This window comes from Aedes aegypti, chromosome 2, assembly GCF_002204515.2.
Source record: "Aedes aegypti strain LVP_AGWG chromosome 2, AaegL5.0 Primary Assembly, whole genome shotgun sequence".
In the NCBI taxonomy this organism is placed as follows: Eukaryota; Metazoa; Arthropoda; class Insecta; order Diptera; family Culicidae; genus Aedes; species Aedes aegypti.
This window is the reverse complement of record NC_035108.1, coordinates 210,534,797-210,560,665: the sequence shown is the minus strand read 5'-3', so window position 1 is coordinate 210,560,665 and position 25,869 is coordinate 210,534,797. Positions and strand designations below refer to the sequence as shown.

Here is a 25,869-nt window from a genome sequence, read left to right as displayed (position 1 = left end):
TCTGCGATTGCTTGTTGTAAGCACTCGCTTCCGCACTTTTGGGGCTACCCGCGAAAACGAAGGGCTCCGTCTGGGTAGACTTCGGCACCTTCAATTCCACGGGTTATTCCGCTGCCACAGTCGCCATGGGTTCAGCATGGTTCTGCTTGGCCGCCAACATCGACTTACGAAGTCTGAACAGGGCTTGCTTCAGGTCCTTGCTGATGTTAGACTTTGAGTCAATGATGGAGTCAAGCTGCTGTGCAGCCACTTCCATCGCAGAGAGCCCATCTCTACTTTTATTGATGGCCCTCATCAACCACGCTCCATCCATAACCTCACCCGATACCCGGGGATGAAATATGGTGTCCATCACTAGAACTACGTGCACTGCTGCCTCCTCCTGCTTCCGCTCTCCTCAACGGAGACCTAGCTAACCCACTTTTTGCGAAGGGGTTCGCTTCCCTACTACTGCTATTTTGATTAGAATTTGTACTCATTATGGATCCCACGAGTTGCACGGGAAAAGAGGTCCACCACGCCAGAGCCCTGCATTAACGCGGTAAAGGACAAATTACTGTGAGGGGTGCCCAGGTGCCCCACAGGCTCCGTTAATAGCCGAGCATCTTTTTCACCCCCTCGACCACTAATTCCTCAGCACGGTTTTTTTTATTTACACCTTGAATTGGGGTTACCCTGTTTTGTGGACTCTTACCACCGGAACAGGTCATCCGTAGTTCTATTCTAAGCCGGAAACTACACAGCAAATATTTGTGTAGGATGTTAAATTGTAAATGTATGCCTACGGTTTGAATAAAGAGAGTTGCAGCTGCTGATTGAGGTATCAGTCAGTAGCTGCCCAGTTGAAGGAAACATCTACTGTAGTGTTTTTTTTTATGATTTGCAATCGAATGTGGACGGGCTAGCCTCGCTAGGATCTGCGTAGTCTTAGCAGACTAGCTCTTCAACAGTAAAAACGAAATCCTGAAGCAAAGAAAGAACCATGGAACATGAACTAAACACAAAAAGTTATGTATTTACATTACGATCGATTCCTAATCACTACTTTTTCGATCCAATTCCCTTGCTTGTAATTCACGTTTTTCATTATTTTCCATACGTTTTGACTGTTCTCGACTACCATTCTTCCATGTGCTTGTTTTGGGAGTTTGAAAAATTTGAGAATCCAGCATAGCGCGGTCAGTGACTGAAATACAAACATCAGTGTCGCTGCTCGGCGGCCAGTGAGAGCAACTGAATGTTCGAAAGGTGACTTACTTTTTGCCACTGGCGCCAACTATAAGCGATCAAGAACGAAATAATCAGTTGTTACCCTATTCGTAGCACCTATTTCTAGCACAGCCTCCCGTATCGGTACACCTGGGGATCACCTCAGCAGGCATATAATAGCAAATCGACCACGTTTTGATCGATGGGCGGCACTTCTCCGACATAACCGACTTCAGAACCTATCCTGGGGCTAACATTGACTCCGACCACTACTTGGTGATGGTGAAACTGCACCCAAAACTATCCGTCATCAACGATGTACGGTACCGATCGGTGCAATCTAACGCGACTGAAACAACCGGATGTCGCCAATGCGTACGCGCAGCATTGCCGGATGGGGGCAACCTCGATAGGGTTCCTCTTGAGGACTGCTGGAGGACAGTCAAAGCAGCCATTAACAACGCTGCTGAAAGAATTGTCGGATGCGTGGAACGAAGATCAAGAAACGATTGGTTTTACGAGGAGTGCCAGGAGGTTTTGGAGGAGAAGAATGCAGCGCGGGCTGCAATTAGCGTTGGGCGATTTTGAATCGATGTTCCAAAAATCGATGTTTTCATTCCGATTATTCGATTTTTTGAATCGATGTTTGAAGCGTCTGAAATCGGATGAATCGATTATTTTCATTCGATTTTTGTTGAACTTGAAGGATATCTATTAACGAGCTGATGGAAATAAATCTAATTTTAAACTAGCCATGCTGTAGTAAATCTTTTCTATAATATTTCAAAACTGATTAAATTTAAGGATGTTAAAATCGAAAGCAAATGCACTTGGTCTCATTTTAAACTTCATAATTTTCAATATAAATTCGATTCGAATCGATTCAAAAACATCGATTAAAAGGACTCGATTAAATCGGTGAATCGATTCGGCAGTTCAATTGTGAATCGATTCAGTAACATCGATGTCATTGACAAATTTGCCCAACGCTAGCTGCAATGCTGCAGCATGGTAGGCGGCAAAACGTGAAACGATACAGACTAAAGCGGAAACAGCAAACCTGCCTATTCCGGGACAAAAAGTGCCGCCTGGAAGAGGTGGAATGCCAAGAGATGGAGTTGCTGTACCATTCTCAAGAAACGCGGAAGTTCTATCCGAAGCTCAACACATCCCACAAAGGCTTCGTGCCACGAGCTGAAATGTGGCGGGATAAATATGGGAGTATCTGGACGGACGGACACGAGGTGATCGAAAGGTGAAAACAACACTACAATGAACATTTTATTGAATTGCACAGAGAACACAGGTCCAGAAGGTCAGGAAAGCGAAAGCGATGGCAACGTCAGCACTGCGGACAGTGGAAACCAACCAGCTCCCACGATGGGGGAAGTTAAGGATGCCATTCAATAGCTCAAAAACAACAAGGCCGCTGGCAAGGATGGTATCGGAGCCGAACTCATCAAGATGGGCCCGGAGAGATTGGCCGCTTGTCTGCATCGGCTGGTAGCCAGAATGTGGGAAACGGAACAGCTACCGGAGGAGTGGAAGCAAGGCGTTATATTCCCTATCTACAAGAAGGGCGACAAACTGAAGTGTGAAAACTATCGTGCAATCACTATCCTGAACGACGCCTACAAAGTGCTATCCCAGATTCTCTCCCATCGTCTATCACCTATAGCAAATGAGTTCGTGGGAAGTTATCAAGCAGGTTTCATCGACGGCCGCTCGACAACGTACCAGATCTTGTCCGTGTGGCAAATCCACCAGAAATGCTGTTAGTACTAGGTCCCTACGCACCATCTGTTCACCGATTTCAAAACGGCATACGACAGTATTGACCGTGTAGAGCTATGGAGAGCAATGATGGACGGTGTGCGCAACTGCGTGAAATTCTCGGTCGAACATTCCATTTCGTTCGTATCTTAGCGGGGACTACGACAGGAAGATGAACTTTCGTGCCTGTTGTTCAATATTGCGCTTGAAGGTGTTATGTGGAGAGCCGGACTTAACAGTCAAGGCACGATTTTCACGAGATCTGGACAAACGATATTATTGGAAAAAAAATGAAAAGGTGGCAGATTTGTTCACCCGCCTGAAACGCGTCGTAAACAAAGTACATGCTGGTAGACGGAACTGAGCGCGTCAGGGCCCGCGTAGCAAGCAGTGTCAGGATAGACGGAGATACCTTCGAAGTGGTGGACGAGTTCGTCTACCTCGGATCCTTGCTGACGGCCGACAACAACGTTAGTCGGGAAATACGAAGGCGCATCATTAGTGGAAGTCATGCCTACTATGGGCTCAAGAAGAAACTGCGGTCAAGAAAGATTCACTCCCGCACCAAATGCACGATGTACAAAACGCTTATAAGATGGTGCCTCTACGGGCATGAGACGTGGACGATGCTCGAGGAGGACTTGCAAGCTCTTGGGGTGTTCGAACGCCGAATGCTTAAGACGATCTTCGGCGGCGTGCAGGAGAACGGTGTGTGGCGGCGAAGAATGAACCACGAGTACGCTCAACTCTACGGCAAACTGAAGGTGGCTTTAAAGCTGGAAGGATACGCTGGGCAAAGCATTTTGCAAGCATGCAGGACAACAGCCCTGTAAAGTTGGTGTTCGCTACGAATCCAGTTGGAACAAGAAGGCGTGGGGCGCAACGAGCTTGGTGGATTGACCAGGTGCACCAGGACCTGGAGAGCGTGGGTCGCAGTCAAGAATGGAGAGAAGCGCCCATAAACCGAGTGAATTGGCGAAATATTATTCGCGAGGTTTTATCAAGTTGATTGATGTAAAACCAAATAAATTTTATAAACGATATCACATTTTAGGGTGGTTTCAAAACTGATTTCGCTTTCAGATAAAATAATTGAGTAACTTTCTAGTTTTACCTTTAGATGCCATTGTTTTGGCATTGAATGGCAGTAATCCGCTGTATCAGTCTGCGTGCCGCTGTACATGTTTGCGACGGGACGTCCAACCGAATCATAATAAGACACCTGCAAAAGAAAAAAAAAACATATCAACATTATTTTATGTTTGAAATGTCGTACTATCTCAACAAACTAATCTAATGAACATTGAGGTAAACCAGCGGAGATCTGAAGTTCAATTGATTCTATAATACCCAACCATCTCACCTTTGGATGGGATACCCTTTAGGGTTTTCTGTTTATTTTCATGACACAAAAATGTGAATATTTAATTTTTGTTAAAAAAAATCGGCCTTTTTAAATTTTTGCCCCAACGGTTTGATATCTGGAACAATGATATAGATATGATCAAGTAAAAATTTGGGTACTAGAGAGTTGTCTTTGTGAACTAAGAATAAAAGTAAAAAAACAAAAAAAATATAATAACAATTATCAAATAAACTACTGTGGCATGTGCATCCCACATGTTAGCAAATCCCATTTCCAAATTTTAAGGGACCACACTAGTGGCACCCCACAAAGAAAATAGCAAACGTTTTACAATGTCATCGAACTGATTTATGCGGCGAACGAATATGAGCCCATAAAGCAGTTCGATGACTTAAAGCCTGACCCGGCAAAAATAGGCTGGGATCATATTACATTCTGAACACGCAAACAGCGTGTGGTCGTCAAGCGCAATTCGGTTTGGCGCAATTAGCCTTCTCCGTATCTCTCTCTCTCTGAGCATTCTCTTTTTCGGTGTCGATCACTGATTGGTGATCAAATACATAACAATACATAAGTGCTTTCAAGTGTCTCCGAACTAAATAAGTGTCAGAATAATTTTGGATAACTGAATAAATCAATTCTGTCTTGACCCTCAAACCGAGAGGTTCGTTTGCCATTTTAATTATCGAGGATGATGACAACCAAAAAGGAGACTTCTCCACATGGCTACCAAAGTGACAGGCTACCAAAGTGAAAAAGTGTGAAAAACAGTTGTGAAGATTTTGAAGTGAAGATTTTGCACCATGACGGTGACATCGATCTTAATTATAATGCTAGCATTAATTTTGATGTGCGCAACAGTGGCATTAATGCAGCAAATAATCACCGAGTGGGCTAAAGGAATGAAAAAGGCACAATTTGCCATATTAACGAACTAACTGAAGTGAAATAAAACGGACAAGGAGCGTTAGAACAGTGTAGTTTGAGTGAATCAGCAACATGGGCACTACGGAGTCCAAGAACACGGAAAATAAAGGTGACCCACAGGTCCAAGTACTCAATAGATTAGAAGTACACGAAAGTTTACACCAGAAAAACGATATTAAACTGAACATTATTCTAATACTAGTAGTACTACAACTACTAATCATGTTTTACCGCATGTATAAGGAACATTCACGGAAGCAAGCTTTAAAAGCTGCGAAGAGTGTGTCAGCTTTAAATAAACTAAGTGAGGTTTAAAAAAAAAAAAAAGTACAAACAGTGTCGAACTCGAAAAACGGTCAGTTTTTTTTTTTCAGGCATCTATCTCGCCTCTAAGAGATAAACAGTGGGGCAGTAGCCCATAATAAAGAAAGTAGCCGAATCTAACATGATGAATGAACGCGAGACCCTTGCCTGAGGCCGGCAACAGTAGCAGCGAATAGCAGCAGAAAAGTGAATCATCATTAAAAGCGAGCGTAGAGGAGTGCGCCTCCGCCGCAAGGAACAGCAATCGAACCAGAATTCAGCGTCGAGGAGTGCGCCTCCGCTAAACGGGTGGAATGGTTGTAAGATAAGTAAAGGATTTGTTTTTACTTTTAATGTTTATAGATATAAGATTAGCAAAATATTAATGATACAGCTTGAAGAGGATGTTGGTCAGTTGATTAGACTTGCCAATAATCTAAAAAAGTCCATAAATACGAATTATAGAACCGAAACTCTTCAAGCAAAATTTAAATATGCTCATGAACTCTACGCCGATGTTGAACAAAGACTTATAGAGTTCGAAGAGGAAATATCGTTAACAAATTTGAACTTTCTGATTAAATCTTCAAGACAAGCATATTTTGAAATAACCGAAATAATAAAACGGAAAATAAAAGTAAACGACGCGAAATCAGGAGTCATAAATATCACGACAATGGCGACTCCTAAAGTCGATCTGAAATTGGGCACAGCCCTAGTGCAAATTTACGACGGCACATCAGAACATTTAACAACTTTTCTGGACGCAGTGAGGTTGTTTCACTCAAACGTAGAGGAAACATTTGCGGGGGCAACCCCTGCCCAGAAAAATGCTGCCGAAGCCACGGTGGTGCGGTTCGTAAGAACTCGTTTAACTGGCAAAGCTCGTCAGGCCGTGAATGAAAATCAAACCCTTAACGAAACTCTAGACGCTGTTAAAAATCACTGCATGTCAAAAATAACAGCAGAAAACCTCATAGCTAAACTCGCTGCAATTAAACAAACGGACAACGTGACTGACTTTTGTGAACAATTCGACAAAATTATCGCGCAGCTAAAATCGGTGTATTTGGGTGACAACATACCTGAAGCTATAGCGCAGAAAATGGCCACAAAACATGGCGTAGATGCTCTCATCAGGGGCACTAAGAACAATGAAGCACGCATTGTTCTTAAAGCAGGTAACTTTACCAATATTAATGATGCAATTCAGAAATTGCAAGAAAATGCACAATCCAGCCCAATTACTGGAGAAACAAGTCAAAATATCACTCGAATAATGTGGACATCAAGAGATGGAGCTCGAGGTCGTGCTCGAGCCCACCAAACGCAAAATAATCGCGGCAGATGTCAACAGCACAACAGTGGAAATTTCCATCAGTACAACCATGGAAATTTTGGTCACAATCGCGGAAGTTTCCGTCAAAGTAGAGGATATCAGCGATATCCACATCAAAGAGGAGGTTGGTCAAGTCGTGGAAATTCATTTCCAAATCGTGGATTTCCTTTATCAAATCATGGAATGTTTATTGCCCAAAGTGCAAATGAGGGATATCAACAACTGCCAAGTTTTCAGCAGCAAATACCCCCTTTAGTATCGCCCGTGAACTATCAGCAGTCACAACGCCCTTTAGGGGTACAATCAATACAGCAACACCCTTTAGGGGTAACGTTCGGGCAGCATACGCAATAAATGTAGCTGCCTCGAATTTCGTATGTCTTAATATTGATGCATCAGAAACACCGTGCATCTTCATGGTGGACAGTGGATCTGATATATCAGTCTTAAAAGCAAACAAAGTTAAACCAAGCCAAATTTATCGACCAACGAACAAATGCAACGTAATCGGTATAGGGAATGGAACAACATCCACTCTAGGAGACACTTTAGTGCAAATCAAAATTTATAATCAAAATTTAGCCCAAAATTTCCACATCGTGGACGAAAATTTCCCAATTCCTACCGATGGAATTCTCGGTAGAGATTTCCTTGCAGGTTGGAAATGCAATATTGATTATAATACCTGGATATTGTCAATCAGAACTTCAGAAAACACCCTCGAAATTCCTATAACCAATCACCTGAGAGGTAAATACTTTATTCCACCACGATGCGAAGTATTAAAACGACTGCATTTTGGCAATATTGAGGATAGCGTTACCATAGCACAGGAAATTCAACATGGAGTTTTCTGTGCTAATGGCATAATTAGCACAAATTACCCTTATGTTAAAATCATGAACACTTTAGATGAAACGGTGCAAATTCCAAATGATTTTATACCAAAACTAGTACCAATCTCAAATTACGAAGTATTTAATATAAATAAATCAGCAAACAATACTCACAGGAAGCAAGCACTATTAAATGAATTGAAATTGAACGTAACTGATACAAAACTCAAAGGCAAGCTCGAAAATCTTTTTGAAGAGTTCAGTGATGTTTTCGCATTGACCGACGACGAACTGACAGAAAATAATTTTTACAAGCAAACGATACATCTAAATGATCCGAGTCCCACGTATATTAAAAATTACAGGATTCCGGAAGCACAAAAGCATGAGATGGAAATTCAAGTCCGAAATATGCTGAAAAATAAAATAATTCAAAACTCAGTTTCCCCGTACAATAACCCAATACTTCTAGTACTGAAAAAGTCCGCTACGGGCGATAAAACTTGGCGCCTAGTAGTGGATTTTCGCCAATTAAATAAAAAAATAAGCCCAGATAAATTTCCATTGCCAAGGATAGATGAAATCTTAGACCAACTAGGACGAGCGAAGTATTTTTCGACGCTCGACCTTAAATCTGGATTTCATCAAATCCCGTTAAGTGAAGAAAGCAAAAAATATACAGCTTTCTCATCGAATTCAGGGCACTATGAATTTAACCGATTGCCATTCGGGCTGAATATTAGCCCGAATAGCTTTCAAAGGATGATGACGATTGCATTAAGCGGTCTTCCTCCCGAAACTGCATTCCTATATATCGATGGCATCATTGTCATCGGGTGCTCAATAAATCACCATATTGCCAATCTTAAAGAAGTTTTTCAACGTTTGAGGAAATACAACCTCAAACTTAACCCTCACAAGTGCAATTTTTTTAAAGCAGATGTTACCTATTTAGGGCATCATATATCCGCAAGCGGAATACAACCTGACAAAAATAAATACACAGTCATTAAGAATTTTCCTGTACCAACGAATACAGACGAAACTCGTCGATTCGTTGCTTTTTGTAATTATTATCGTCGTTTTATACCAAACTTTGCTCTTATTACAAACCCGCTCAATGTACTTCTAAGAAAAAACGTACCATTTCAGTGGAGTGATGCTTGTCAACAAGCATTTGACTCCCTTAAACGGTCTTTACTATCACCAAATATCCTAAAATTTCCCGACTTTAGAAAAGAATTTATTTTAACTACAGACGCCTCAAATGTAGCCTGTGGAGCAGTTCTTGCTCAGCTACATGATGGTGTTGAACTACCTATTTCATTCGCCAGTAAAGCTTTTACAAAAGGCGAATCCAACAAATCTACAATCGAACAGGAGTTGACCGCAATCCATTGGGCGGTTCAACATTTTCGACCATACCTTTACGGTCGTAAGTTTAAAATAAGAACGGACCATAGGCCTCTTGTTTACCTATTCTCAATGAAGGAACCTTCTTCCAAACTCACCCGAATGCGACTGGATTTGGAGGAATTTGACTTCGAAGTGGAATATATAAAAGGAAGGTCTAACGTAGTATCAGATGCCCTTTCGAGAATTCAAATTTGTACTGAATCTCTCAAACAGATGTATGTAGTAACACGATCCATACATAAAAGGCAAAACAGCGTTACACATCCTAACGTTCAGTCACAAAAGCCTGATCAACTTTTTGTGTACGAAACAGTTAGTAATGAGGAAGCTTTTGTTCTGCCGAAATTAAGTTTTGTACATAATATCGATAATTCACTAGATATAGTAATTTTTAATAAAAATTATACTAAGGGAACGGCCTTCGGGCTGAAAATCCAAAGTAATAACGACAATATAAATAAAATAGTAACAATACAAACAATAATGAAGGAAATTGAAAAGGGGGCCCCAAAAATAACAAATAAAAGAAACAATTCATACATGCTAGCGATCGCAACAAACGATCTTATATTCAAATACATTGATATTCAAAAATTTAAACAAATCGGTAATGATATTCTAAGGAATACGACCATATTATTATTCGAAAAACCTAGGCTTTTGACAAGTCAAGAACAGGTAAATAATGTACTAAACAAGTTTCATAACTCGCCCACAGGAGGACACCTAGGTATTAACCGGTTATACCGAAAAGTGAAATCCATGTACACGTGGCAGAATATGAAAGAAACCATATCAAACTACGTCAAATCTTGCGTAGAATGTAAGCTTAATAAAAATTTTCCTTCTATTAAATCTAAATTAGTAATTACATCAACACCAGTCAAACCTTTCGATGTTCTGTCGATAGACACTGTCGGACCATTTTCACTTACTGAGAATGGAAATCGTTACGCTGTAACTATGCAGTGTGATTTTACTAAATTCGTAATAATCGTTCCGATACCAGATAAATCTTCATACACAATAGCGAAAGCAGTTGTCCAACATTGCATTTTAAACTTCGGACCCATGAAAAGTATAAAAACCGATCAAGGAACGGAGTATAAAGGAGTGTTTGACGAAATATGTAAGCTACTAAATATAAACCATACATGTTCTACCGCATATCATCCACAGACGATAGGAGCATTAGAAAGAAACCATAGGTGTTTAAACGAATACCTACGGATTTTCTCTAATGAATCCAAATCAGATTGGGATGAATGGATACCACATTACTGTTTTTCATATAATACTACACCGAGTGCAGACCATGAATACACACCCTTTGAGCTCATTTTTGGAAGAAAGTGCAATGACATACAATTTTTGGCAACCCAAAAAATTGATCCACTTTATAACCATGATTCATACAATCACGAACTAAGATATAGATTACAGATTGCTCATTCAAAAGTTTTGCAGAAAATAGTAAAAAGTAAAACACTAAGGACAAATCGAATGAACGAAAACATTAAAACTACACCAATAAATATAGGAGATTTAGTATTCTTAAAATCCGAAAACAACTACAAATTAGATCAGGTACATTCAGGACCTTATAAAATAATAAAGCTAACCGATTCAAACGCAACCATACAAAAAGATAAGAAAGCAGTTGAGGTACATAAATCTAGGTTACTAAAATTATAAAAAAATATATATGCTGAAGCTTTTCCAAAGGGGGAAGGGAAGGATTCATAGAAAACATACATACATATAGACATGAATACAACATACATTGATACATCCAAACAAATAGCGAAAAGTTACAATTTTATGAAATAGAGAGGACTCGATAAAAAGAGGAAATGAAAAATTATACATCCAATTTTGTGAGAGACACTTGAAATCATCTACAACCAATCACTTTCCGTTAGGGGGATGGTGTGGCATGTGCATCCCACATGTTAGCAAATCCCATTTCCAAATTTTAAGGGACCACACTAGTGGCACCCCACAAAGAAAATAGCAAACGTTTTACAATGTCATCGAACTGATTTATGCGGCGAACGAATATGAGCCCATAAAGCAGTTCGATGACTTAAAGCCTGACCCGGCAAAAATAGGCTGGGATCATATTACATTCTGAACACGCAAACAGCGTGTGGTCGTCAAGCGCAATTCGGTTTGGCGCAATTAGCCTTCTCCGTATCTCTCTCTCTCTGAGCATTCTCTTTTTCGGTGTCGATCACTGATTGGTGATCAAATACATAACAATACATAAGTGCTTTCAAGTGTCTCCGAACTAAATAAGTGTCAGAATAATTTTGGATAACTGAATAAATCAATTCTGTCTTGACCCTCAAACCGAGAGGTTCGTTTGCCATTTTAATTATCGAGGATGATGACAACCAAAAAGGAGACTTCTCCACACTACATAGTTAAAACAACATAGTTTACATTTATCTTGGAAACATGACTGGAAGCCACTGATGCGGCAGTAGCCCAAATAAAATTTACGCTCTATGATCGAAATCAAATCGTAAACCTATTCGTCAGTGAACCCCATTTAACGCCCAATAAATCTGTATCCGAACCAAAACAAATCAGCTTAGGTTCAAATTAGATGGATGACGACATGGCCATTATATTACAGCTATACACTGGCGATGGACATGGTTGCTACTTCTCGAACTCTATGCTTTTGATACATCTTCCATGATAAAAAAAGCACGCTAAACATATGTCTGCAATGGGCAATGGAATGGCGTTATAGCGTGAGTCCTTCTTCATCGCTTTACGGGGTGAATCCAGTCTGTTACGGCAATCAATGATAGAAAACAGTAAAACTGAAAAATGTTTGAACATGAATCATCCAGATCGTTGTTGGATTTTATTATAAAACTTCAAACATGCATTTATATAAAATATCAAAAAACCTAGGTGAAAATGTCTAATTTAATTTAATGAACTTGGAATAAAAATAGGCCTAAGTCATCTAAGTAATAATTTGGATATAATCGAGATCACGAAACAACCATTAAACAAATAATATAAATGACCGTTCATACAAGTTTCTGCCACACTGTGCAACTGCTGTAGGACCCAGAGAGAAAACGTGAAAGGAAATGGAACAAATTTTATTACCCGTTCGATATCCTCGTAAAATCGTTGCTTCTGGCGCTCCAGCTGTTGAATTGCCTGCTGATATCGTTGCTCCAGAGATCGATCGTCCACTAATTCCGAGTTGGTATCGCAGCGTTTTGCCTGTAGTTCCATTTCCCGATGTTTCATGTCCTCCTCGGCGAACATGAGATCAATTTCCTCGCGGTGCCTCTGCAACGAGATTTAACATGCATCGAAAATTTTACAGTCTGATAGATTTAGATTACGATGGTGAAAAAAATGACGATTTTCCATAGTTTTTTTTCGTCATTTTCAATGTCTGTATACTGACTCTGAGTGTCTGTCAGAACGCAACGCTTCATCATGAAACGCCATATGGAGTACACAAAAAATAAACAACCATGTGTTACCATAAATTTGTTCTGAAGTAAGGGGGCATATTTGTCGCATCATTATTTTTGCAGCTTTTACATAAATTATTACCTATTATTGTTTTCGCCCTTGAGTAATTCGTCACTTTTTACATAAAATGTTTCAATTACATTACAAACCACATTGTTTAATAATTTTTATGAATTTCCCTGAGTTGATATTTTCGGCAAATCAAATTGACGAATTTTACGGCAAAATGTTGAAATTCTTTGCCGAAACTCAGCATTATTAGGGTAAGTGATCCATTAGTTGTGTGTGTTTCTATAATTGCGGTAGTGCCGTTTATACTGATTTTATTGAATAATTCACAGAACCGACAGTCCCAATGTATTGGCTTGTTCACACGAAATAGTTGAAAACATCGTGCTTCAAAATTCATGAAATACCACCGAAACTGCTAAAACTGTTCTCACTTGTACCAATAGTTGCGGTGCAGTGTTCCTATAATGGAGGATCCCATAAGAAAACAACGGTTACCGCAACTATAGCAATACAAATTAAAACTATACCGCAACTAAAGGAACCGTGAACCAATGGACCAGTGCACGAGTTCACTATTTGACGTTTGAGCGGTGCCGTGTTATTTATGTGGTCATAGTAACGAGTGAATAATTTTCACTGACATGACGTTGGTTACTACGATGAAATTATTTTTCTCATTAAGAATGGCCGTTACTTCCTGTTACAACAAAAATATGTACATTCATTGCGTTTTTGAATTCTGAGGTGTTAAATGAAGTTGAACCGTGCTTAGTACCTCCTCTATTGGAACATTTACCCTACAACTTTACTTGCCGAAAATATTTTATAACATCCAGTTAATGTTAGTTATCAAAAAATTGACTTTAGTACTGTACCATTTTATTCCAACTAGATATTTGCATCTTTCGACAGATATACAAACTCAACCGTAAAGCCGTGCACTTATTTTTCGTTAATTCTTCACTAGTATCATTTCATACATTCATTCATTTCTTATATCTATGTGTTCTGTATTAGCAAACACCACGGTAAAAAGAAGCACGGTATTACGCTCCGAAAAATGTCATTTGGCAGTGACGTCATTCCTATCGCAAACTCGAACGAATGCAAAAGAAAGCAAAGCTTGCTCTCCTTTACTATCATGTAAGCCTCTTGCTTGACGATAGGAATGACTACACATGTTTTGTTTGAAATCCGTTGTTTACACGTGGGAATGCCTACCTTGTTGTGTCTACCGTGAGCAAACACTATCCTCCTAATTTGGTAAAACTAAATTAGGCAGTAGCAGTTCCGATTTTTTAAGAGATGAGTTGATTTCATCTCTTTATAAAAGAAAAAACGCTTTCAATTAACTTAACCTAACTTAACCTAGATATATAACGCATTTATCGTGGCAATAGAATTTTTTTTCTATCTTTATTAACGAGATTTTTAGCCCTGGGCTAGTTCATCTCGGGACCAACGGCATTACTTCCCTTCCAAAGGAAGTCGTCACTGAAATTTTTTGTGACTATTTCGGGGATGGGATTTGATACCAGGTCCTCGGCGTGAGAGGCGTGTGTTCTAACCACTACACCAGGTCCGTCCCCCATGTGGCAATAGAAGATTGCAACGATTTTTGTCTAAAATTATTAATAATATTATTCGACATTTGCTCCTATGTTTCAACATTGGACATTCTATGTAACTCATTAGTGCTCTACCAGAAAGAAAGCTTTAGAATAATTTTCAAAATTTTATTTTAAATTCTCTACAGAGCTTTCTTCCTGGTATTACAACATCTAGTCCATATTGGTACAGCATACAATATGGATGATGACATTTTACATAAGTATTTGTTACATTTAACTTGAATGCCCTCAATGTTTTTTATTAAAGGGTAATTTTTATCTAGCATGAGTCCAAGATCCATTTTTGCAATCTACTGCAGATGACACGCAGGCCAGTGTCCTCCGCGAACAAAAAAAAAAATCATCGTTGTGGTAACTCAGGAAAGTCAGATGTGTTCACTTCTTACAAAACGCCTACTATTTGTATGAAGTGTACGGATTTCGAGCCTGTACGGATTTCAGCCCCCCACTGTATATTAGAAAATTAAAGTTGTTTTTTTTATTTTACAATCAAGCCTTCGTGCCAAACACTGTCGAATGCTTTTTCTATGTCTAGAAGAGCAAGACCAGTAGAATAGCCTTCAGATTGGAACGAATTAAATTTGTTACACGTACAAGTTGCTGAGTGGTCGAATGTCCATGTCGGAACCCGAACTGTTAATTGGCTAAATTTTAATTTTCGTTGACAGAATGATGGTCAATGATGGTTTAAAATAACCTTTTCAAAAAGTTTACCGATGGAGAAAAGCAATCTGATCGGACGATAGCTGGAAGCTTCTGCAGGATTTTTGTCCGGTTTTAAAATTGGTACAACCTTGGCATTTTTCCATTTGTCAGGAAAATATGTCAATTGAAAACATTTGTTATATATCAACCAAAAATGATAAGCTACTTTCTAGAAGTTTCTTGATGAGGATGTAAACAATTTCATCATCGCCAGAAGCTTTATATTTTTTACTTTTTAATAATAGTTCTCACTTCTTCCAAATCAGTCTGCTCGCAATTTTCGCATGACATAGCAAGTTGTTGAGTTTTTTCGCAAACAGTTAGTAATAATTTGTTTTTTTTTTAAAGCCGTGGCTTCTGAAGTTTTTTTAAAATTGTTGATAATTTCCAATTTAGAGCTAGGGTCCAATTGAGAAATTTTACTTTTAAAATTTTTGTTTCCTAATTGAGAAAAACGTTTTTGAATTTCTTTTTGCAGATTCTGACATATCATTTTCATAGCGGGATAGCGAGGGCGATGAAATTGCCCTCTCCTCACGTTTTTAATACGGATCAAGAGTATAAGATCATCGCTATTATCACGGATTTAAATTTTACTTCACATTTTGGTATTGCTTCAACGATGGGATTAGTTAAAGTTTAGAGAGCATTGTCAATATCAAGTTTTGTTTGAAAACGAATGCTAACATCATGATTACTATCGATGTAGTAACGATAAGTAACATATATATTCCAGTCGGCTCGTAAATAATTGGAAGTACTGCTTATAGGATTATGAATCGCTTCATTTGATATTTGAAATTGGGACATGATCAGAATCAAAATCAGCGTGAGTCACTATGGCATGATAAGTTTGTACTTACATTATAGTAGAGTAAGGTGGAGCAAAAGTTCGACCTTAGTGGTATAATCAAAGTTTCCAGGAAAATAATGGCAGATGAAACAACAAGTACCATACAGCGAACCTTCAACATATTGGCCACCGGTGGGGCAAAAGTTCGAATCTAGTGGGGCAAAAGTTCGTTGGCTAAAACACAAAATATCAATACTTTTATGCCAGGCATACTTTATACCGGCCGTAAACTTATGTTTGCCGAAAAATACACACTAAATTTTCATCTAAAAAATGCCCAAAACAGGGCTAATTGTAATACACCCAAAAAATAGCAGTTTCTCGCAAAACTAAGTGAAAATGTAAAATTTTTGTGACATTTTTCGCACGAAAAGGCAAATTTCGCTAAATTTGAAGATAAAATGTAAATTTCAGCAAATTTGAAAAAAATTCCGTGGGTTTATACATGGGTCAAACTTTTGTCCCGCAGATTTGAACTTTTGAACCGCTATGGGCCAAAAAAAAATTGATTCCTACTATTTATGAAAAAACTAATACACGTCAAAGCATCCTTATGATAGGCCTAGAAACGCCCATACATAAAATATTGAAAAATATTTTATCTTCATTTGATTCCATGCATCGAAAATTTGACTAAATATTACAATATTTACGTCGAAAAACAACAAATAGCCATAACTTTTCCAAATCTCAATCGATTTTTATGATATTTGGAGTGAAAGTTTCTTACTTGAATAGCATTCGAACCACCATGACATTTCTAAGTTTTGATTTGATTTGAGCTAGAAATCTTAAAAAGAAACTCTTTCCCCACTCGAACTTTTGCCCCACTTTACTCTACTCTAGGTGTTTAGATAATTTTTCAAAATTTCTCCATAGTAATTTCCATATAAACCTACATCGTCTTTGGGCCACCTTTAAATCACCATCTATATATCACAGAGCTACGGGCCCAGATAGCAGTAGTGGTAAACGCGCAGCTATTCAGCATGACCATGATGAGGGTCGTGGGTTCGAATCCCGCTGGTCGAGGATCTTTTCGTAAAGGAAATTTTCTCGATTCCCAGGGCATAGAGTATCTTCGTACCTGCCACACGATATACACATGCAAAAATGGTCAATCGGCAAAGAAAGCTCTCAGTTGCTCATAAGAACACTAATCTGAGAAACAGGCTTTGTCCCAGTTGGGACGTAACGCCATAAAGAAGAAGAAGAAGATATCACAGAACTCTGTTTTTATGGTGAAGATGGTAAGGAAGATATGGGAGATTGGATTTTCAAACATTTTTTAATTTTGAATTGCCCTAATGTGTCTTGTTATTCAAACAAAATGTTTTGAATATTGAATATATTTATAATTGCCCATGATACTTCGTTTTGGACACCCTTCTCGAGTAAAGTCGGATAACTGAATGACAACAAATTGATAACAACTTTTATTATCGCTGGTGTCGTTTTGATATTCTGTTATCAAAAATAATCGAATGATGACAAAATTTAGTATCATTGTATCCGTGACAGACAGGTTTGAGGTCATTCATGATAATAAAATTAGTTATCAAATTATGAAATCCAGGTAACAAAATTTCTTATCATTTTGTTATTATTTACTGCTGTTTTTTGTTTCCGTACTTATTGGTCGTACTACAATATTTTAGCGATAAGATATAGAATAGTGATTCTCAAAGTGGGTGAATTCGCCCTCCTGGGAACGATTTTCAGTCTTAAAGGGCGAAAATTTGTTATACTAAATTAGGTCCTAAAATTTTTAAGGAATTCTTGTTTTTATTTGATAATACGAAAGAGCATGTTCTTGCAACCACTTTAGCAATTTTTCGAACTCAAAAAACGGCTATAACATATTTAAACTTTGATTTAAAAAATGATTCCAAGTATGAACCTTGACACTTTTGATCATGATTGACATTCACTTTGTCGACAAAAATACAGGGGTTTTAGTTTTTACACTGGGGTTGTTCCTATCTGACATTTCGGAAGGGACACGCAGTGCCGTAGCGTGCGGTTGGCCAGGTTGGCACCCGCCAAGGGCGCCAGCTCTCAGGGGGCGCCAAAATGCGTGACTCACTTGGCAAAGTTTTGGAAGAGTCATAGCCAATAAGTGTCAAATTCAAAGTGGAAAAATTAACACATTTGTCATATTTTTTTTGTGTTGAAAGCATCTCAGAAGATTTCAGTACTCAGAACTTGAAGATTCCTGACAAGAGTTCTTAAAATTATAAATTCTTTAAATTTACTTTAAAATTTGCTAGTTATTTTTTGAAATTTATTTTTATTTTTTGAAACTAGTGCACAAGTATGTCTGGCAGCCAGGTTCTAAGCACTTTTCTTTTTTTTTCTGTTATAAAATCCTTCATAAAGGCCGGTTTGCTACTGAGAAGAAAAGGAATCGCCTATCTCGATGTGTGGAAAATTTCTCTCAAGAAATGGTCAAGAAAATCACTTTTTTCTGATCGCAGTACGCAGTTGAGAAGAAATGTCACTTCAAAGGGGGCTCTCTGTAGGAAATTTCTTGACCCTTTCAGTCAAGGAATTTCTTTACTTTTCTTGAGCGAAACAGCATACTTAGCTTAACTGTTTAAATTGTTTAAGGATTCAAAACGAGAATAAACATTTTTTTGTGAATTAGGAAAAATATAAGCATCACAAGATACGCTTCCTCTCCCATGCCTTTTAAGCTGTTTGAAAGCTAAACTGTATTTCTAATAAACCTGGAGAAAAACTATTGCTCTTCAGTGAAGTGCGCCAAACACAACTAATAAAATCCAGGAAGAACACCCTGAGAAAATACTTCTATGTGAATAGGATACCGTTGTTATACAATCTTAAGTAGCGGATTCCACAGAATTTATAGACAGGATTCACACATAATTGGGATCTTAGGAGAACATGAGTATTTACTGCAGTTTTTACTATTTGCAATGAAATGTTTTTGGAAGTTAAACATTCTGACATTTAGCTGAATGATATATTTTTGTGAGAAAAAATTTCATACGAATTTAGAACTAAGACTGTTTTAAACACCGTTCATTACAACAATAATAACGCTGTTGAAAACAACATATCTTATCACAGGAAATCGTGGACATATATCTGGATTTTAACAGAGTACATACTAAGCTCCTATGGTGAATTTCACCGTAATCTCAACAGCTGAACAGTTCGGTGAAATAAAATACCGTAATTTCGTCGGAATTTTACGGATTCCGGTGAATTTTTACCGAATACTGTGAAAATTTATCGTACTCCGTTAATATATTTTACCGAACCGTTCAGCTGTTGAGATTTCACAGGAATCCGTAAAATAATTTAAGTATGTAGTTGGTGTCATTTTGATTGAATACTGGTCAGAATACTTTTGATTGCATTTTGAGTATAATTTTACAAAATTCATCACTGCAATGATCATATCGTCTTGGATACAATTTTCAAAGAATTCCCTGAAAGAATCGTAGATAAAACCTCTACAGGGAGCTGATAAATTAATCTTCAGAATCCTAAACAGAATATTTACACCAATTTTGACTTAAAAAAATATGGAATAAGAGTGACTTATTCAGACGAACTTATCACACACAATTCAAAAAATTGAACTCCATAGTATTGAAATTTGTTATTAATATATGCTAAAATTGTTAAAAGCTTATTATTTTTCCGCCGATTTCTTTCATGCTAATATCATGGAATTTCATCAACAAATGTATTAAAAACACAATTCTCAGACAGTTCATCTAAAAACAAATTTTAGAGTTTCTCTTAAAATCAATTAACAGTTCATGTATTTTAAATGTAAGTGAACACTTAAGTTTTAGCATGACACTTCTTCTGTGTTTTTAAAAATGAGGTCATATAGAAGCCGCAGAAAAAAAAATGAAAATAAACCTTTTGGAATTTTTATGGTAAGTTTAACGTGTTTCATGAGAAAAAATGTTAAATTTATCTTTGACTAGGGGCGCGCAAACAGAGCTTCGCCAAAGGCGCCATGAGGCAACGCTACGGTTCTGGGGACACGGAAAACAAAATATACCCAAAATTTGAGTTTAAACCAAGGGATGTGACAAAATCTCAAAAAACATTTAAAGAAATGTTTTTTGGACTGAAACCAACGAAAATCATTTAAAAATTCAATAAACATGTGTTTCTGGCCTAAACTTAAGCTTTTGGTACTAAAATGGGACAGGGCTTTAGGACCCTATTTGGGGGGCGAAAAAGCCAGAAAGGGGGCGAAATGCTAGTATGTGAGTAATTGAAAATAACGACTCATAATATTTGTAGAAGACACTCATTTTAATGGATGATTGAACTCTTATGCGCTTGAAGTAATATCAATTCCACATCACTTTTTGTACATACCTCCAAGCACGCTGTTTCAAAATCCATATTGGGTAAAAGTTGGCCATTGTCAAAAACAAAATATATAGGAGAAGGTTTCGACCGTGATTGATTTTAAATTATTATTGTTTTATGGCTATATCGGACATGCGACTCAAAGGTAAAGGGAGTCTATAGAAGCAAATGATGGAAACGAATAGGTGCATAGGCGTCGCAAGGGAGCGATAAGATTGAAATTTAATTAGGTGGTGAAAATTGAGCAAGCCATTTTAAAGTCAGTAAGCATCGAAGCGTCCTGTATTTTGCCTAGCTTCTTTACTGGAAAAGGGTTGGCTCAAAGCTTTGAGCTTTGCTACCAACACAGGCAAAATACAGGAGGCTTCAATGTGCTCTTATACTGACGGCAATCAACCGAACGGTTCTATCGATAGAACTTAATTTGTTTAACTTCAGATGAAAGCTATATCCTTTCTCTATACGATGCCACTAAGTTTGCTATGTCCAGGCGAAATATGAAGAAATACCCTAGATTTATCAAAAAACGGGCTTTTTCGCAAACTGTTCAGCTAGCTGGCGTACGAAGGGTCCACCAATTTGAGAAAACCGAAAGTACCACCCTTAAGTTTTATCGAAAACTAGCGATCAGTGACATAAAATTGAAATTCTAACGATGGGTGCCGATGGCGGCCTGGTTTCAGCGAGAATTGGTTGACCAGTTAACAATTCTAATAACTATCCATAATCGTAATTTCAAAAGACATCTTCAAGGACCAGGGCCGCATTTATGGGGGGGCCGAGGGGGCCATGGCCCCCGGGCCCCCACATTTCAGGGGCCCCCACAAAACTCGACAAACATATATGTGGGTGAACTTTTACGAATAATTAGAATCAATGCAAGCAATCAAGAATATTTGGAATTACACAATTACTAAAACAACATATTAGAACATCAAGAATGGGATTCTGTTGACTTTACGAGAAAAAAAAAAGATGATTAAGAAAGATTCAAAAATGATTTTGATAAACACGTAGAGCGACATTGAATTCTCCTACTATAATGAATGCTCTCTCAAAGAAGTTAAGGACTAGGTTTGAATGCAATTTATTCATTATATATTATATTTATACGACAGTATTGCTGCTCGTAATATTGTATGTATTTCTTTCATGATTTTCTCAAGGGGTTTCATGAAAATTCAAGTATTTTTTTTTTCAAAAATTCAGAGATAATTCCGAAGACTTCACCAGGAGTTCGTTAAGTTATTATTGCATGTAGAATCCCTCATTTTTTTTTTTAAGATATTTCAAAAAATTAACCTGCATTTTTCCAAGGGTAATCAAAAAGATTCCATTAGGAATTTCTTCAAATATTCGTTTATTTATTTTCCAAATCTTATTCTCCAAGATTTTATCCGATGATTCATCCATCGATTTTCTAAGTTTAACAACTATTGAATTCGGTTGAAGGATTAGTGAAAAGATATCTGAAGGAATCCCTAGTATAGTATTTGAAAAAATAAAACGATGTAATCTGGGAGAATTGGTAGTGGAACCTCTACAAACAATACTAGAGAGATCCATGTAGGAGTTCCTGGACAAGATTTCTTGATGTTTTTCCTCGGCGAATATGAGACAAAATTCTTGAAGAACTTGCTGAATAGCCGCATTATACGCTTTGAAATTTTCTCTGAATCCTGTAGAATTTTTCATCATGATTTATTGCAATTAGAACAATCAAGACTTTAGAAACCATTTTGGTTAAATGGAGACTTTAGAGACCTCCCATTATATATAGAAACTTAAAAATTGAACTAAAAAATTAAAAAATCAAACAGAGACCAAGTCTCTAGAAAAATACCTGCTTCAGCCCAACACCAATTTCTTCTACTCAAAACTGATAAGTAAATCTGTATTTTAAACAACTTGAATAATAAAACATGAATAGAATAAGCTAAATTCGAATAAAGGTACCTACAAGAAGGTAATAGCCAAATGGATTTTGGTGTTCACGAATAAACTCAGAAAAAAAAAATGATTTTGACCTAAACATATGAAATCTACATAAAATTTTGAAGAAAACATTAGTAACATTATTTCAAATTAAAAATTGGTATACGTTCATAAGAGATCTAAAGCATTTTTTGAACGTTATAAAATAGTTCGACTTCAAATAATGTAAACCTCACAAAGAACATTAAAAAATATCTAGTCTATTCTTAGGTATCAACACGACTTTTTGGGAAAAGGGCCCCCACCAGACAATGGCCCCCGGGCCCCAACATTTGTAAATCCGGCCCTGTCAAGGACACATTTTTGTGTCGTTTTATCATTTACATCATATGCCATTCAGTCATACTATGAATTACGTCCACAGTAATTTCCATTATTGTTAAGAGTGCGGATTAAGTGTTTCTTAGTGATTTCTGGAAATCGCACATTTCTTAATCCCCTGGTTCATAACAACTTACATGAATCACGGATCTGTTCACTTTTTATAAGAAAACATTTTGTTTGCAGATAATAAAACAGTACTGAAAGATGGTTGTGCTTTTTACTCTTCCAGAGATGTTCTGAAATAATTTTATCCACAATGCTCGTAGGATTTCCCATACAATCAAAGTTTAATGAACAAATTACTTTACTCATCCTCAAATGCAAGCTATTGTATGCCCCGTAGCCTATGGGTTATTTCTGCCGCAAAATTTCGCGTTAGTCAATAATGTTTAGTGTGAACTTTAATATATATAAAATGAAATAAATGAAGCTTGAAATCAGAAAAGCGTGGTATAAATGTGAATCAAACACCAACATATATATTCTAAAAACTAATCCAAGTTTTTCAACCTCGAATTTGTGAATGTTCAACATATTGCTCCTAACGGCATCATCACGCTCTAGACCTAGACATTGAGTCGCAACTTTGTAGAATGTTCGAAAAAAGAATACCTTCTTAACCAATTTGCCTCTCCTCATCAAACGATTAGCTTACCTCTTGCTGCAGCGTTTTCAGCAATGTTTCGAGCTCGGATTCTCTTGCAGCAGCACTTTTCCGCAGTAGCATATTCCGAGACTCGGTCAAAACTTCATTTTCCCGTTCTCGCAGCTGTCTCTTGTGCAGCAGCAGCAGTTTTCGTTGCATTTCGATGCGTTGCTCCTCGCTCGTTAGGGCTTCCTCATATTTCCTTTCAACCTCTGTAACGGGAATTGAATTACCTTCATCATTAGCTAAACGCTACAGTCCGTCCGTCCTATAAACCGGAAAAGGATGTACGAAATCTAAAATGCTACCAGAAAGTTGAAGAACCACTTTTCTTATAATCAAATTGAAAAAACTAAAAAATGTTTTAATGTTTTAAATTGAATATAGTTGGTATTATAGTTATATAATATATTTATTATTGAACTAAAAACAAATAATTTTGTTTTGAATGAAAATGTATTCTTCAATTCTTGGAGTTCAACTAACAATCAGACATCTGGCAAAGATCTTCTCGATAGTCATTCTGAAATTCCGTAAAAGTCCGCATTCACATCTTGAAAGGAATCTGCCGATTTGCTCTACCGTGGTGCATCAATACCCGGACGCTTGAGCTGGGACACATATTCAAACTCAGTTTTAAACCATTTTCCATCGAAAAATATGTGAGTTCATTTTCGCTACATATAGTTTTATACTAGAACTCGGCAAGAAAAGTAAATTTTATGTTGAAAGTTATGATAATAACATGAAAATCATCGAAACAATTAGACTTGTCTTGTCCTTAAATCCGGACACCAGAAGCATTACCTGTCTGTAAAGCCGGACACTTGTGAATCAAAATCCGGACACCGCTTTTGCAGTATGGAATATTGCAACAAAATTCATGAAAAATTTATTTGCATTTATTCGTATGTCACATTTATAAACACTACATGCATGCCTTTGATCAATGATGTTTATGATAACGAAATTATTGTAAATGTGTGGTACAAACACCCCAACTGTATACAAGCATATGCGCCTAGACGCTTGTTGCTAGAACCGTAGAATTATTTGAATCGGACTGTTTTTTTTTTTTTGTTTATTAAACGGCATTTTAATCACTGGTAGCATTCAATGATAATGTTTGCGAGTTTTCTTTTAGATTTACCCTCCAAATATCCACTCTTAGAAGTAAAACGCCGTGCTCTAGAATTATGTCCGGATTTCAAACCACTTGTCGACGATTCCGGACAGTCTCTTTTACACCGCCTTATGCATATTTATACGAATTTCACGACTGTAGTGCTTCCGAATACACATACGAACGTTTAAATCTCAAAATACTTTAAGAGTAATGTAATTTAAACACATAAACTTAACACAAAAACACAACTGAATGCTAAGGCACGTTCGTCGCAACTCCTACCGAAAATGATTCAAACTGCAGAAAATCCCCTTGCAACAGGAGCGATTTTTTTGTTTTGGTTATTATTGATGTTTAGGCAATGGTAACTAGATTACGACTGATGGTAAAATGATCAGCAAAATTAAAAGTGAATATTATGTATGAAATTTACCCCATATGTATTTAATTCAATAGTTTAATCATATTTTCTCTCAGAGTGTCCGGATATTGGTACCGTCCGGATTTTGATTCACTGATGTTTTTCGAACTATGGTTTTACTTTTTCGTGTAAGCCGTTGAGGTACACGCGGTCCAGTTGAAATGCAAAGTTTTGAATATGATGTCAATAAATGTAAAGCGATTTTTTTTGCCGACTCAATATCAAACGGAAAATCAGAATCGGAATAGCTCATTGTTTCGAATAATGATGCTATCCGGACGGTGGTTTGAAAAATTGTGACATTTGCTCAGTACAACCTTCTATGATCAGAATTTCTCAAACATGGCTACGGACGACCATGTGCAGATTGATGAGAAATAGTTTTAAAATTAAAATTATTCCCTCGAGTTTTACAGCACTCGTCGTCATTATCCAACGAGGCTTGCCGAGTACGACTTACTACTCGTGCTGTAAAAATCGTAAAAATCGTAATAGTAGTATACGGAACAAGTTGCAGAATGATGATTTTTACAGCACGAGTCGTAAATTCCCACATAGCAAAAAAACGCTTTGGGAAATTTTCCAAACAACATTTAAATCATAAATCATACGTTAACTGCTTCCAATATTGTGGCTTAATTGTATTACTATAAATATATTTTGGTTTTGTACTGTATCTCACACTACATCTACTGTATCGCTAACGGTAACCGTATAGCTAATTGCTATCAATCAGTTCCATATAGTCCATATTTGGAAACTATGAATAAATCAACTATTTCTAAACTTACGAGGGTTATATCGCAAATGGTTAAAATTTAGCAAAACATTCAAATATGATTGCATATTTTTTAGTATCATGAAAAGTTGTCACACATACATTGAAGTCTAATGGTTTGATAGTAAACATACCGTACCGTATATTGCACTTCCCGCATAGAAAAATAAAGATTGCTTAACATTCCAAACAGAATGTTTAATTTATCGGTAAAGGTTAGTGTACCACAAATAATTACTTTTATGTTGAACAATATGGAACTAAAAGCTTATTACTGTATGAAATGATTTTCGTACTTCATACCGAACAGTAACAATTTGTTTCAGTGTCC

At 37.3% G+C, this 25,869-nt stretch overlaps 1 protein-coding gene across 3 annotated transcripts in view; it reads right to left on the bottom strand.

Moving 5' to 3' along the window:
* The window catches only part of LOC5574455 (TBC1 domain family member 31), a 77,296-nt gene that overhangs the window by 8,394 nt on the left and 43,033 nt on the right, over nucleotides 1-25,869 (bottom strand). For 2 of the 3 annotated variants that reach the window (XM_021843869.1, XM_021843870.1), the window contains 3 exons: nucleotides 23,223-23,425; nucleotides 12,302-12,490; nucleotides 4,097-4,204 (listed from right to left, as the gene is read on the bottom strand). In XM_021843869.1, coding sequence (XP_021699561.1) covers nucleotides 4,097-4,204; nucleotides 12,302-12,490; nucleotides 23,223-23,425 — 500 coding nt within the window. Of the gene's footprint in view, nucleotides 1-4,096; nucleotides 4,205-12,301; nucleotides 12,491-23,222; nucleotides 23,426-25,869 lie in introns of those variants that run through there. The other variant, XM_021843871.1, reaches the window with a different exon arrangement.